Raw genomic sequence first — 15,713 nt, forward strand, 5'->3', positions numbered from 1 at the left:
GGCAGCAGCAAGAGTGGAAGGCAGGAACTTGTGTGTTGGCTTTCTGAGCACAGGCTCCCATCTTCCCCTTGGCATGTGAACTTGTAATTGCTGAAAAATTCAGTGGTTACATATTTTCAAAAATAAATGCATTTTAACACCCCTAGTATATGCTTCCATGTGTTACAGCCTATATGAATATTTCAAATGTTATATCATTTTAGTTAGCCTGTATCCGAATTGCTCATAGAGTACCTGAAAACTTAACTTGTTAAATTGATGCTCTATTGCAGGGGTGGGGAACCTCTTTTGGGTCAGGGGCTTCTGACCTACAGAAAAATCAGTTAGGGGCTGCATGCAAGCAAAGCAAAAATCCCCCAAAAAACTTTCCCCTCACTGATGTGGCCTCTGAGGAGAGACACTACCCACATTCCCCTCACATACCAGAGGGGGGGGGGGGAGGGGAAGAGAAAATCCAGGCTAGGAGATTTTTGTGTGTTCCAGCCTGGGGGGCGGGGGGGGGGGGGGGGGCAGGAGTGTCAAGGGCCATACCAGGCAAGCCAGGAGCCACATTGGTCCTGAGGTTTCCCATCCCTGCTCTATTAGGTACAATGTTGTGAAATTCATGCTTTGTTACGTAGTCGAATCTGTGACAAGACTAGCAGTCTATTAACCTCTATCATGTTAACTTTACACTTCAAGTCTATGGCAAGTATAAATTATAAATGACCTGGAAAACAGTCATTGAGTGGTGAAATGGTGCCAGCACAGGGGAAGACATTTGTTGGAGGACAACTAGCATACTACATAAATTCTATAGAAGATGTGTAGTGGATGTTGTCCCTAGCACAACTTTTGTTTTTTATATTAACACAGCTGAATCACCCAAGAATATTGAGGGCTCTGGGTTAAATGTGTAAAACCCACATTAAGACAAGTTTAGATATAAAATTTTCTTTTCAGAATTTACAGAAAGGTACCTGTTTCTGAGCCTCATGTCAAAAGATTAAATGTTTTGTATTGATTGTATAAAGCATGAATAGGTTTGATATAGGCAACCCTCCTATATTTATTTCAGCAGTCCTAAAAGCAGGCCTGGGCAAAATATGGCCCGTGGGCAGGATCCATCCCACCAAGAAACTGGACCTGGCCCACGGATGCTGCGGAGAGCCCTAGGCAGGTTCCCCACTTGTTTCAACCCACCTGCATGCTGCTCAGGAATGTGGCTGCAGGGCGGTTTCCCTTTAAAAATTCTGAGTACTGGAGGGAAGGGAGGAAGGCTCAAGTGCTGTTCCTGCCCTCAGCACAATCCCATTGACTGGTTTCTGGCCAGAAACTGGCCAATGGGAGCTACCTGTTTAAATAACAAGCAGCCATGAAGCACTATGCCCCCTCCTCTTCAGGCTCAGTTATTCACTTGTAATTATTCACAAAGCACATGACTGCACCCTGTGCAGGAGTGGGGTAGGCTCCTTGCTTGCCTGCCTGAGAAACTGCTGTCTGGTATGTCTGTTGGCCAGAGCCTGCCTGTGGCACAACAAACTTTCCCTTCCCCAACCCTCTGCCCCCCTCCTGCACCCAGTCCCTGGCACCCCCTCCTGTACCACGGTTCCCTGCCCTAGGTCACAGCCCAATCTCCTGCACCCTAGGCCAATGCTGCAGGTTACAACTGCCTCCTTCACCCAAACTCCCTCCCAGACCCCACGCTCTGTCTGTACCCAGCCTCTATCCCAGATCCCGCACCTCCTCCATTAATATCATGGCCACTTTACAAATTCTTGGAGTGGCCCCCCCATCAAAAAATATTGCCCACCCTTGCCTAAAGGTATGTTGTGTCTGCATAGCCTGTAGCAGTGAGCCTCCTAGCCCAGGTTCATGAGTTGGGATTGTGCTAGTGCTGTAACAATGTCTGTTGATAGCACTTTGAGGGTGCAACTTGAGCTCTGAAGCCTAGGGAGGGAATTGGGCTTCAGAGCTTGAGCTAAAAACGGGAAAATGCTGCCTACACATCTATTTTTAGAGCACTAGTGCAAGATGGGCTAATCTGAATTTGTTGACCTTGGCTGAGTGGCTCGTTGCCACGGGCTTTATACACGCGTCCAAGTCATGGACTTGGGCTTTTGTTTGTACAGCACCTAGCACAATGAACAAAATATTCCATACTCCAAAGAGCCTGGTATCTCTAAATATAATAAAAGAAAGATGGATACAGACAAGTGGGGGCGTATGGAGAAAGTGACATAGTCCTGGCACGTGAGACTAGTAGTGGTCTCAGGTCTTCAGCTGCTTAATGATAGCTACATGTAAGATATTAGTACAGATTCCTTATGTGTACGTGAAAGGACTATTCAAGTTCCTATAGTTTAATTGCTCCACTAAAGGAAACATGAGAGCTATATATTTTCCATTTTGCTTAACGCCTTTTAGTAACTAAACTTGACTTCCATTTGAGAGATCTTGAAATACAAGGTACAGATCAAAAATTACCTTAATCTTTGATCAAATGATATTGCCATTCACAAAGTGAGACTTGATGGAGGCAGATGTAGAATCTCCGAGGTAAGTGTATCAAATGTATATAGCTCCTTTTTATTGTGCTTGCAGAAGATCCCACTAATTGGACTGCACGTGATCAAGAGTAACTGTACATGAGGTTTGTGTGGGAAGAGAACTTGCACTTCCACAATATACAGTAAATGGAATCTGAGACACTGTTGGTACTGTGTGGATTAACATTAGGAGGTTGCAAGAATTAAGGGAGAAGAACCTAATTAAAAACTGGCCTTAAGTAATTTGGTCTAGCTTACTGATGTATTTGAAAACTTCAATAGTTTAGTAGCACCTGAAAGACTTAAAAAAAAGTAGATGCTCATTATACCATTTCCATGTTTTGTTAGTCTTTAAGGTGCTACTAGACTATTTGTTTACGTTTTTCCTGTTACAGACTAATGTGACTACCCCTCTGAAGCTGATATATTTGAGACAGTGGTAAACTATATTGTAGGTATCTACTATGTAAATTTGATTGCTAGTCTGGACAGAACACTGATGGTGGTAAAAGCAAAAAAGTTACTTGAATTTCAGCCCTTTAAAATGTGTGTGTGGATATATGTAGAAATTGAGTTTAGGGACTGATGCTGCCTCAGGGATGACCTTAAGGCAAACAAATTTGCATGTACACTATTTCATAATCTTAATGCTGTTAAGAGTGAAGTTTGTTTCCCCTCTTCAAGGAGATCTTGTTACTCTTTGCACAAATGAAAAAAGGGCAAGGTTGGAACCCAAAGCAATTAGGGATGTTAAAATGCATGTAATTAACCATGTAACCACTGAAATTTCACTGGTTACTCACAGGAGCCTGTGTGCACAGGGAGTTGGCTTTTGAGCTGGCTCCCCATGTGAACCAGCTCTCACCTGCCTCATTCTCCAGAGGCAGCAGCACAGGGTGGCAGGCAGCTCCTTGGGAGCCAATGCATGCAGGGAGCTGGCTTTTAAAGTGGTTCTCCATGCGTACCAGGCACCTGTATGCAATCATGAATGTTAACCAATGAGCCTGGGCTCATCAGTTAACTATGAACCCTATGTACCCTGTTACTTTCACATCCCTAAAAGCAATCCGACTATATTGGCCCATAAATCCCTATTAGAGATGGCACCCTTGAATTAGGTATGTTTTTTTGAGTCTTTAGTGGCAAAGGTACAGAAAAATGTGTTTTGAACATATGGATGGCAGAATCACCAGGCCACAATTTCCATGGAAATTGTTGCAGTCATAGCTTAATGACTAAAGTATTGGTCCATTATGGTAAAACAGAATCTGACAGTCTGTTGGACTACTTCAAATAGATGTTGAGTGCCCTCTGTCAGTGACAGTCTTTAGAATTCAATATTACAACTCTCAAATTACTGCACATGCATTTTTTTAAAAAGCTGTTAACCACTATGCCCATCTGCTTTTCAGCATAAATTGTTCTTGGTGGAAATTAATTGCCAACTTTCTACTTCCATGCCAAAAAAATTTTTTTTTGCCCTGCTCACTTGCTCTCCTCATCCTCACTTACTTGCTTACTTCAACTGGGCTGGCTGAAAGGGCTGGGATGCAGGAGGGGATGAGGGCATGAGCTCTGGGGTGAAGATGAGGGGTTCCAAGTGCAGGAGGAGGCTTCAGCTTTAGGCAGTGTGTTGGGATGCAAAAGGAGGTGAGTGTACCAGCTGGGATGTGGGTTCTGGGATGGAGACAGGAATAAAGGATTTGAAGTTAAGGAGAGTGCTCTGGGCTGAGATCAAGGAGTTGGGGTGGGGGAGGCTGGGAGTGGATTAGAGGTGGAAGCTCCTAGTGGCATTTCAAGCAGCTCCCAGAAGTAGTGGCATGTGCATCTTTCATAGGAAAATCAATCCAGGTGAACCTATGCACACATGTAGCAAAATATATGCTAGGGCTTCATAAAGATAAGTTTGAGTGGCCCAAGTACAATGGTCCAACCCTGTCAGAATTTACTGGTTTGAAAAGGGGACTGGCAACAATCATCTTAGTGGCACTGTCCTAGTGAACACTTGACAGCGGGCAGCTCTAGTGAAGATGTAAACTAGTGTTGCATGATGAGATCTTGATTTCAAGTCAGATGGACATTATAATGTTTAGATACTGAATTTCTGAACTTGAATCTTAAAAGATAAACCAAATTTCTGTCTTTCAATTAAATTGAAAATGCTGCTCAGTTGCCAATAAAAGGTGGTGAAACTAAATGTAAAGCAACTAATTTGAACACAAACACAAATAAAAATGAAAAACTAGTAGTATAGTTCAAATCAATCAGAATTCAGTGAAATTGCTTTTCACTTGCAAAATAGTATCACTTCAGTTGAGAGAATAATAGTTGGGATACTGGGGTAAGCACGTTTCCATGTTTGAGAAGACCTGAAATCTTGGCTGCTTGTGGACAAGTGGTCGGATGGTTCTATTCCTAGCCTGTAAAGATTAATGGAAGTCTATGGCACACTGAATCATTTCCTGTAGAATACATAATCTCGAACAGATTTCAAAGGATGTGCGTTATGTATGGTATGTGCTATTTAGCTGTGTATAATGGCTTTAGTCTCAAACTTTATATAGAGAACTCTCTTTTGGGGGTCATTATGCTGACTGGTTTGTGGCTTGAATTTTTGCCAGTGTATGTTCCTAGTGGGTATTGTCTGGTACTGGAGGATATTGAGATGCCTGCTTGATTGTTATCCTTAAACGATTCTGTCCACCCTTCAATTCCTGACACTCACACAGTGGTTGTATTGTGTTCAAGTTGTTACTGCAGACCACAATATAGCAATTGGTTCTTCCAGAACAAGTACTGAGGGAGAAGCAAATTGCCTAACTTTAGGGTAGGAATTGCATGGACTTTTCAACTACCAATGGGTATGTCTACACTACAGCGCTAGTTCGAACTAACTTAGTTCGAATTAGTTAATTCGAACTAAGCTAATTCGAACTAACGCGTCTAGAACTAAAAACTAGTTCGAATTAGCGTTTTGCTAATTCGAACTAGCCAGTCCACATTGAGTGGACTCTGAACAGGGCTTAAGGTTGGCCGGAAGCAGTGCCGGCAGGGCATCAGAGGAGGACTTAGAGCGTGGAGATGCTGTCTCAGGCTAGCCGAGGGCTGCGCTTAAAGGGTCCCGACCCCCACCCCGGACAGACAGTTCTCAGGGGTGCCCCGCTTGAAAACTAGTCCTGGCTTGGAGTGCCCGGAGTACCCACACTGGGCACATCACACCACTCGGCCATCAGCCCGGCTGCACTTGCCGCAGGCTGCCATCTGGGGAGAGGGGGCAATCGGGGGGCTGCAGGAGAGCTTCCACCCCCAGATGCCCGCAGAGCCAGCCCAGTCCTCCCCATCGGGGGCTCGTACCCCATTCCTCCCTCACCACCTTCCACTTACCCTTCCCTAGCCCCCCTTCTTATTGATGTACAAAATAAAGATAACGTTTCTTCCAACATTGACTCTGTCTTTATTGAACAAAACTGGGGGAGACTGGGAAAAGGAGGTGGGAGAGGGGAAGAGAGAGGCTGGGAGAGGGGAGGGCAACTAACATGATCAGGGGTTGGGAACAGGTCCCAGATGAAGAGAGGCTACAGAGACTGGGACTGTTCAGCTTAGAAAAGAGGAGACAGAGGGGGGGACAGGATAGAGGTCTCTAAAAGCAGGGGTTGGGTGGAGAGGGTGCATTCAGAAAAGTTCTTCATTAGTTCCCATAACGAAGGACTAGAGGACACCAAAGGAAAGGAATGGATAGCAGGCTTCAAACTAGTAAGAGAAAGTTGTTCTTCACAAAGCAAGTAGTTAACCTGCAGAACTCCTTGCTGCAGGAGGCTGTGAAGGCTACAACTAGAACAGAGTTTAAAGGGAAGCGAGATCAAGTCATGGAGGTTGGGTCCATGGAGTAGTCTTAGCCAGGGGGTAGGAGTGGTGTCCCTGCCCAAGGTTTGTGGAAGGCTGGAGAGGGATGGCACGAGACAAATGGCTTGGTCACTGTCTTCGGTCCATCCCCTCCAGGGTCCCTAGGGTTGGCCACTGTTGGCAGACAAGCTACTGGGCTAGATGGACCTTTGGTCTGACCCAGGATGGCCATTGTAAGCTCAGGGCTCGGGTCTCAGTGGACCCCCTTGATTTTCATGCACACCTGCTCCTGGGTGGCCAGGCTGGCAGCTCTCCTGCCCTAGATGGCCACTTTCCTGTGCCTAGTGCGGAGATCGTGGACAAGGTCCACGATGTCCGCACTAGCCCAGGAAGGTGCCCGCCTCTTGCGGTCCAGGGCAAGCTCCCGGGAGCTGCCAGCCTGGTCCTGGGAAGAGGGGGGTGGGCTGGGGGACATCGGGTGGGTGGCTCTGTGCCGTGCCAGGTGCAGGGTCTGCTTGCTGGGTGCTGGCAGGCTTGCACCTGGCACGGGCACCGTAGCCAGCCCGTGCCCCTTTAAGGGGTCCGGGGCCGGGAGGGGGGCATAGAGTTTCCCTGGTGTTGGCCAGAGTGGCCACCAGGGAAAGCTGGGGAGGGCTAGCCTCCCACTAGTTCGAATTAAGGGGCTACACAGCCCTTAATTCGAACTAGCTAGTTCGAACTAGGCTTAATGCTCATAAAATGAGGTTTATCTAGTTCGAACTAAGCGCTCTGCTAGTTCGATTCAGATTCGAACTAGCGGAGCGCTAGTGTAGCGGCTATGAATGTTAGTTCGAACTAACGGACGTTAGTTCGAACTAACATTGTAGTGTAGACATACCCAATATGATTTACTCTTTAACTAGAGTGGCAGCAGTAAGGAAGTAGGAAATAAACCCCTTGCCTTATCTACAGAACAAATGAAAATAAAACTGGATGTTTGAAGGCCCCTTTATCAACTACACAATTAGTTGATAAAGGAAAGCACTCGGTCCCAGCTCGCACCGGTCCAGGAGCTATCCCCGCTGCGGCTCTGCATTTTAAATGTAGTAGGAGCCGCCCAGTTTTTACTTCTACATTTAAAATGCAGAGTCACGACTGATTCTGCATTTTCTTTCCTGGTCATTGGGATAGTTTGCTGTAAAGAAATAATCTACCAACTCTCCTTAGTCTTTTCCTATAGACTTGCTTCCCATGGGATCTTGCCTACCAGTTCAGTGAGTTAGCAAGTCTGCTGCCTTTTAGACATAAATGCTTATTTATGTCCATAAGCTTTAAAAGATAATTGAAACTTACCATTGAGTGAAAATGGGGATTTCCAGTAAAATGGGCACTTCAGTCTGTGCTGACAGTAGCTGTAGTATTAGGCAGAAAATTTTGTTGACCCACTTCACTTTTCTGGTATGTTACAGCATTCAGTGAAACAAAAATGGAAACTCACCTAGACTTCCTCATTTTAGAGATCACTGGTGGCCAGAGGTCTTCTGAGAGATGGTGGTGTAAACTCCATCAAAAATGAAACTGAGGATAAGTTATCAGTTACTCTGCTTCCCAAGATTTGAGTGGGAGCAGCAAGACCAGCACACTATCTCTTCTCTCCCCCTCCCTGCCAAAAAAAGTCCCAAGTAGTCTGGGGATTTAGCCCCTTTCCTGCAGGAAAATGTTTAGAAGAACTTCACTCATTCACCTGCAGAATAAGAGTGCTGTCCCCTTTTGGCAAATGTAGGCTTGTTTTTTTTCCATCCCAAACCCTATCTCTTGCTTGTGCCCTTTAGATTGAGTAACAAGGAGTTGTGGTGAGATTGGTCGTCCCTTGAAAACCTTAAATATGAAAGATAGCATACCACTGCTGTACCACCTCCACTGTCCCACTAATTAGTAGTGAAATAGGGGGAAAGGAGTGGCAGGGTCTGTACCTGAACTAAATCTGTAATAGGGTAAAACCTTTCAGCCATGCAGGGAAATCCCCAAGAATTTTCTCCCTACTCTTTTGGCCCCATGAGCTGTGGTGGCCCTTGCTGGAGCTTTTGGCTTCACAGGCTGTGGTGGTCCCCGGCTATGGACTCCAAAGGCTCCGCTCCGAGCCACTAGCAACCCCTGCCACTGGGGGGGTCTCTAGTCCTGCAACATCCGTGGTCCTAGAAGACATGGATGGTGCTGGCCCAGAAAGTCCTAGACAACAGAGGTTCAACCTGTAGTTGATTTACTTTCTTTTGGAATGTGACTTTGAAATCTCGATACTTTTGATTAAATGCAAGATAAGATATTAAAATGGGATGTGATACAGTAGGAAAACCAAGATGGAAACAGTCATACAAATACTGTGAATTGCCCATCAACTAGTATGGTCTTATTGATGATTTAATATCCCTATTTTAGTGTTTCTGTATGAAAAGTTCACTAATGCTGCTTTGTTCTGCCTTCTATTTACTATTCCATTGTGGAAAATGAGCATTGTTCAGCTGTGGAAATGACACACTGTTTCTTTATTCTGGAAAAGGCAATTTAAAGAGATTCCACTGAAGTGTATCATGATTCCAGGAGTGTTAATACATCAGGACATACTGCTTTTCTCTTTGTTTCAAAACCACAGCTGCTCTTTACCCTTGGCTGGAATATAAAACAGGCCTAAGGCAGATTAGGAAGCAATCTACTGTTTTTATTACCAGCAGCTGCTGAACTCTTGGTGTTAACTTAAACAGCTCATAAATGTTAATCACTTTGAAGTTTTGCTAGAAAGTCTGTCTGCATGTCTCAGTGGCACTGGCTAATAAGTCATCAGTTTTTCATGAACCGGTACTTGCTATTTCGACCCTCTGTTAAAGCAACTTCATTTGTCACAGCTGAATTATTAAAAATTTTGGCGTTCTTTTAAAATTGTAATTCAAAAAAAATACTTTCACTAACATTGGCATTGCTTGACAGACATCTTTCAATAACCTTAAATTTGCTGAATATGCAATGGAGTAAGTAGACCTTTCAACAGAATGAATTGTTTGCTTGCTGACTATTTTGGACATTAGATTTGATTAGACTTATAGCATTTCTTCAGATTTGATTTAATTCTCCCAGCACTTCCTAGATAAAAACTAATTGCACCACTTCAAGTTAATCTACTTCCGACAAAACTGATAAGTTTAAATAAGTGCAGTAACTGTATTAACTTTTGCAAATGCAGTGTTAGGACATGTAAAATGTAAGGTTTTAATGGAAGCATTAACTTGATATTACATGCATCTGTTCAGTAAAACTAGCAAAGTATTAAGGTACCTTTTTAAACAAGAGAAACAAGGCAGATACATAAATAAGCGCAAATTCCAAGACATGTACTGTCTTTCAAATTGTTCAGTATAGAACATACTACAGAAAAGCCCTGAATATGATAGGTTCTCTGGGTACTGTCGTCATAGTGCCACTAATAAAAGAATTGTGTTGTAACAATTCTGATTCCTATGTTTTTTGCCTTTCAACGGACTCAAGTAGGAAGGAAAGGGATGTACAGGCAGTCCCCGGGTTATGTACAAGATAGGGACTGTAGGTTTGTTCAGTTGAATCTGTATGTAAGTCGGAACTGGCGTCCAGATTCAGCCGCTGCTGAAACTGACCGCCAGTTCTGACTTACATACAGATTCAACTTAAGAACCCCAAGTCAGCTGCTGCTGAAACTGATCAGCTGCTGATTCCAGGAAGCCTGGGGCAGAGCAACTGTGCCTCGGGCTTCCTGTAGTCAGCGCTGGTCAGTTTCAGCAACGGCTGACTTGGGGACGTCTGGGGCAGAGCAGCTGGGGTGCTGCTGGGTTGCTCCAGTAGCACCGCTCCTCGGCGCTACTGGACCAACCCAGCAGCACCCCAGATGCTCTGCCCCAGGAGTCCTGATTCAGCTGCTGCTGAAACTGACCAGCAGCGGCTGAATCAGGACGCCTGGGGCAGAGCAGCTGGGGTGCTGCCGGGTTGGTCCAGTAGTGCCCAGAGCGGCGCTGCAGGACCAACCGGCAGCGCCCCAGTTGCTCTGCCCCAGGATCCACAACAAAAGCCTGGTCTGCTGGGGGGGGGCACACTAGCTGCGCACACCCCCCCCCCCCCAGCAGACCAGGGACACAGGGAACAAAGCGGCAGCGGGGGGGTGCCTCGCCTCTGAGGCTTTGCTCTGGCGCTGGACCGCTTTGCTCCCGGTGCCCCTGGTTTGCTGGAGACGGTTCCCAGCAGACCAGGGGCACCGGGAGCAAACCCGCAGCTGTGGCAGGGTCCCCGCGCTTCTGAGGCTTTGCTCTGGGAACCTGCCGCTGCTGCGGGTTTGCTCGCAGTTCCCCTGGTCTGCTGGGAACCGTCTCCAGCAGACCAGGGGCACCGCGAGCAAACCCGCCGGGGCTGCGGCTTTGCTCCCGGTGCCCCTGGTCTGCTGGAGACGGTCCCCAGCAGACCAGGGGCACCGGGAGCAGCTTTTCTCGCCCCGGAGGTCGAGGTGGCTGACCGCTGCCTGTGAGCTCCGGGGCGAGAGAGCCCCGTTCGTAAGTGCGGATCCGACATAAGTTGGATCCGCGTAAGTCGGGGACTGCCTGTATATAGGATAGGGGGACTGAACCACAGGAAATATTACTGGTGCATGCCAACTAGAATGGTACTGCCCTTGAGAAGTCTGCTGCTTTTAACCTCAGCATTACTGGTGCATGCCAACTAGAATGGTACTGCCCTTGAGAAGTCTGCTGCTTTTAACCTCAGCATTACTGGTGCATGCCAACTAGAATGGTACTGCCCTTGAGAAGTCTGCTGCTTTTAACCTCAGCATTATGGCTATGTCAACACTATGAGTTTTCTTGGCAAAAAATATGCTGAGGGACTCATTTGCCTAAGTGAGCACTAAAGATAGTGGTAATCTAAATATACAGTATCACTTTTTTAAACCAGAACTGCATGTGACTTCATGTACTTGAGGACCAGTACTTCTCTATGGCCAAGTCTATACTAGACCTGGAAGATCGGTTTAAGGTATGCAGCTCCAACTATTTAAAATGATGCAACTGGAGTCACACACCTTAAGCTGAGCTCGGCACCGTCTTCATCATGGAGGTCAATGGGAGCAAACATTGCAGTCACAAGGAGTAAGGGAAGCTGACAAGAAGGAATATCCAAGCTGACCAGGGTACCTTAAACATTTGATTTAGCCGGTCTTTACTAGACCACTAAATCGAATGCCAGAAGATCAATCTCCATCATGGCAAGTGGAGATGTGACCTTAGATGGTGCTCAAAACCTCTTCCAAGACTGGGAAATGATTAAAGGAGACAAATGTGATCTGTACTCAGATGCAGTAAGGCCGTGGTGGCCAACACGCTAGCCCCTTGCCACATGTGGCTATTTGGCTGGTTGAGTATGGTTTGTTCACTAGAGCATAGTGGTAACTGCTTCAGAACTGGTTGAACACCATAGCTATAGAGGAATGTGAATTCTGCCCCATCCCCTAACATCACTGCTAATCTGACCTGGGGGAAAATTATTTCATGACCCACAATCCATTATCATTGGACCCTGATTATCAGGTGCTTGGCTAGTTGGTTTTTGCTCACATAGAGAGGTGTTAATGGGTAGAGCCCCACCCCAACAGTTTGCAGTCTCTAGCTGTGGCTGTCCATCTTTGTTCAGGAGGAGGGAAAAACCTCTCAGAATCATTGGGAAATTATCTTCCTGGCCCTTGCCAGTGGTTGGCTAAAGTATGAGCTTTAAGAATTTAAGATGTAAGTGGAAGTGGGCCCCATGATTACAGAGCACTGCTCTCCATCCTCACAGGCAATGTTCTCAATGTCTGCCTACCAAGTTTCAAATATAAAAGTAACTTTTTTCTAATCACAGAACTGAAACAATGATTTTTTTAAAGCAAGAAACACTTACTCCAGCCCTCTCTGTGTGCACATAAGCAGCTGAATTGATTTTTCTGTTGCTTTACAAACTTTACATTTTAGTAAAGAACAGTTGTTGAAAACCTTTTCTAAAAGCTATCCTTTTGGAACAAGTAGAGCACTACAAATGGATATTACAGTAGAAGGTATTTTCAAAACTTGGCTGTTACCAACAAATGCAATGATAAGCTGACAGAACCTGCCAGTGTTAATGAAGCTTTTCAGGAGTGCCAAATTCACAGTGATGCCACTAGAAAAATAGTAGTAGGCTAGTGTCTTCACAGTGGGATGATCAGTTGATGGGCAGCCTTTGCTACTTTAGGCAGTGCCCAAGAATGCAATAGACACAAATTGAAATCCCCTCTCATAAAGTTGCTTCAGGTCAGGAGTTGAGGAAAAGAGCTTTCACTGCTGTGTTAAAGTTCTATGCTTATAAAAGGTTTCTTAGCCTATTGACTGAATGGATTTGAACCAATGATCCAGACATGATTCCAAATCTCAAGTACTTTAAGTTCATTTTTTCACTTCATTGCCAAATCCTGAGTTCAGGATTCTTCCTTCTGTTGCAGTAGATGACGTCACACAGTCCGTAAATATATCCAGGAAGCTTTGCATATACTCCATGTATTGCTTTTAGGTATTTGTGTTCATCTGCAAAATCTCAAACCTAGGATTTGTCCAGCAAGGGCACTTGGTCACAACAGTCAGAGCAATGCGCTCTTGGTAGGTAGGGCAACACCAATAGCTGAATTTTTCTCGACCGTTCTTGTGACTCGAAGTAAAAGCAGCCCAAATTTGACTTAGTGAACAGATGTGGGAAAAACTCTGGTGGTAGAGAGAAGAGAGCCTATGGATAATTGAAAGGATACACTCAAATCTAAATCTTTTCTTCGGAGTGTTGGTGTTATTCTGTGTGCCTACAAATAAATAAATAAAATAAAAACGCGTAAATACTAAGTTAGTAACACACTTGTCTGTCTTTCTTGCAGATCTTCAAGTTGCTCCATTTTTAATTTTCAGTGCAGACCTTTCTGCTCCCTTAAGTTATTATAAACTTTTTTGCTGCTCTGCAAACACGTGAAGATGTCTCGCAGCCCTGATGTGAAGGAAGATCCTGTGGAATGCCCCCTTTGCATGGAGCCCCTGGAGATTGATGACATCAACTTCTTCCCTTGCACCTGTGGCTACCAAATCTGCCGCTTCTGTTGGCATCGTATCCGCACTGATGAGAATGGACTTTGTCCTGCTTGCAGAAAGGTAAATATCCTGGAATAACTGCGTGGCTTGCATATGTCATGAGGGTCTTGATTGGTTAGTACTCTTATGGGCACCCCTTATCCTGTCTCCGAGTGCTTGAGCCAGCTCTTGGGCAGCCTATTTTGGCTGCTTCCGGTGTGGAGAGGTGGGCAGGACTGGAACAACAACCCTGTGGATCTGTTGCTTCAAATGATAGCGTAGATCTGGTGTGAGCATCTCATTGTATGGATCCCATCTGTACCTATCAAAATCATTATTCAACTAGTAGTCTCTGTGGAATATATCGGGAAGCTGAATAGCAGTGAAGGGAGCAGTTCAGGACTGAGATGTATGGGTAGAGTTAAGGGAGAACTTGAGAGAATATCTGGGAATCAGGATAGTGATGCACTGTGGTGTCACTGGATAGTGAGGATTGAAAAAGCAGGATATGCTGCAAGTGAGGATATGGTGGTACAGCTGTGTGGGAATTCATAAAGCATCCCTTTTTGCTGTACCTCTTGAACCAGAGCTTTGCATTTTTGACACCCACTTTTACAGGCCATTAGCTCTTGGTGAGAAGTCTCGATGGGGCTTGTACCTCTGTCACCAAATGCTCAGATGGATTTTGAGTATCCTACTTGTGACTGGACAGAATGGACCAAGTCATAACTCCAGTTACCTGACATATTTTGGTTGTCTGAGTCTCCCTTAAACTCTTTAAAACTGGTCTTCAAATCTGCTGACCTTCCAGTCTCTCTTGGTCACAACCTTAGAATCATTGACTTTTCTCTTCATGTAGTCTCATCTAAACTCTGTTGCTTCATTACCTATCTCACCTCTTCAGTAATGTCTCCTTTAATTATTATAACTTCCCCTCTGGTCGTCTTGCTTCTCACCTTATTCCCTCTAAACGCAGCTACAGAAGCCTCCTTTTTTTTCTATTCTAAGCATGTCCCTGTTCTCACTGACTCCCTTCATTGGCATCTTGTCTCTTATGGCATGAATTCTAGCTCCCTTTTTAGGCCCTAAGTAATTCTGCTATACCTGCATCTGTGCACTTGCTGCCTTACTCTTCCATATACACTTTCTGTCACTTTACTCTGTTCCTTTGGGCCTTGTCTACAGTAGAGAAATTTGGCATGCTGACCACTGTTGGGACTCTTTGCAAGCCTGAAAAGCCCCACACGTCGACATATGGGTGTTATCAGTGGTGCGCAGAAGTTATCACTGTTTGGATTGGACTTCCTACGAGGAATACTAACCAGTGTCATCAGTCACTGTCTTCACCAGTGCATTGTCATTGTGGACATTACATTCTGTTATAACAATGCCAATGATATGATTATTCCTTCTGCTACAGTCCCACAGTATTGGTCACTGCTTATAGAGCCTGTCTGATTTACCTACTATACTCTGCTGGCTTGAGGACAAGCTTTCTGGAATCTTTTTGCATGTACAAATATTGCTTCATGCCCATGAGATGTTCTTGTACCACACTACTTGTTGGTATTCATTCTTCAGTGATTTACTTGTGTGCTTCCAAGCTGGCTTTGGAGCATGTCTCAAGCCACAGTAGAAGCTGCCAGATATTCCTCAGCAGACTTCCAGGCACTCATGAATGTCTGGATTAAGGTGATTGTTATAGCTGACCGCTGTAATTTGGAACACTTTGGCTCATGGCTGGGGTCTGAATGCCTTGCTGAACTGGATATAACTTGCTCAGGAAAATAGTGCTGGGTGAAAATAGGACTGCTGATGCAGCATTAATAAAGTTGAGGATGCCAACAGCAATTCCAGGGCAAGAGGAAAACCTGCCCTTACAATGAACCAGACAATGTTCTTGGCACTCTCCTGTCTTTGGAACACAATATGCTTCTGGACAGAACCATGGCATCCACCCTGGGCTGTTCAGGAACTTGGAGAGAAGAGAAGAAAACACCACTTCCCATGGTGCTCTGTGAATCCAGTGGAGTGGCATGGACCAAACCCATGAATGCCAGGGGCTCTGCCAGGATCCCATTAACATCTGTCTAAAACTCCAGAGACAACAGCTGTAGCAAAAGTGGTCATGTGGGTTTGAAAATGACACCGTTGGAGACGAGATCTGCGCAAGGTATTTGTGTTTGTTTTTTTAACCCAGGCTTTTGCATGATTGGGGTTTTGGAAGCAGTTTTCT

General features: G+C 45.2%; 1 protein-coding gene across 6 annotated transcripts in view; it reads left to right on the plus strand.

Annotated features, from left to right (window-relative positions):
• Positions 1-15,713, plus strand: part of CNOT4 (CCR4-NOT transcription complex subunit 4) — a 159,024-nt gene that overhangs the window by 21,320 nt on the left and 121,991 nt on the right. For all 6 annotated transcript variants that reach the window (XM_075934379.1, XM_075934385.1, XM_075934354.1 and 3 more), the window contains exon 2: positions 13,291-13,558. In XM_075934379.1, the coding sequence (XP_075790494.1) occupies positions 13,385-13,558 (174 nt within the window). In that variant the 5' untranslated portion in view covers positions 13,291-13,384. The remainder of the gene's footprint in view (positions 1-13,290; positions 13,559-15,713) is intronic.

The sequence above is a fragment of the Pelodiscus sinensis genome, chromosome 1 (genome assembly GCF_049634645.1).
Source record: "Pelodiscus sinensis isolate JC-2024 chromosome 1, ASM4963464v1, whole genome shotgun sequence".
Lineage (NCBI taxonomy): Eukaryota > Metazoa > Chordata > Testudines > Trionychidae > Pelodiscus > Pelodiscus sinensis.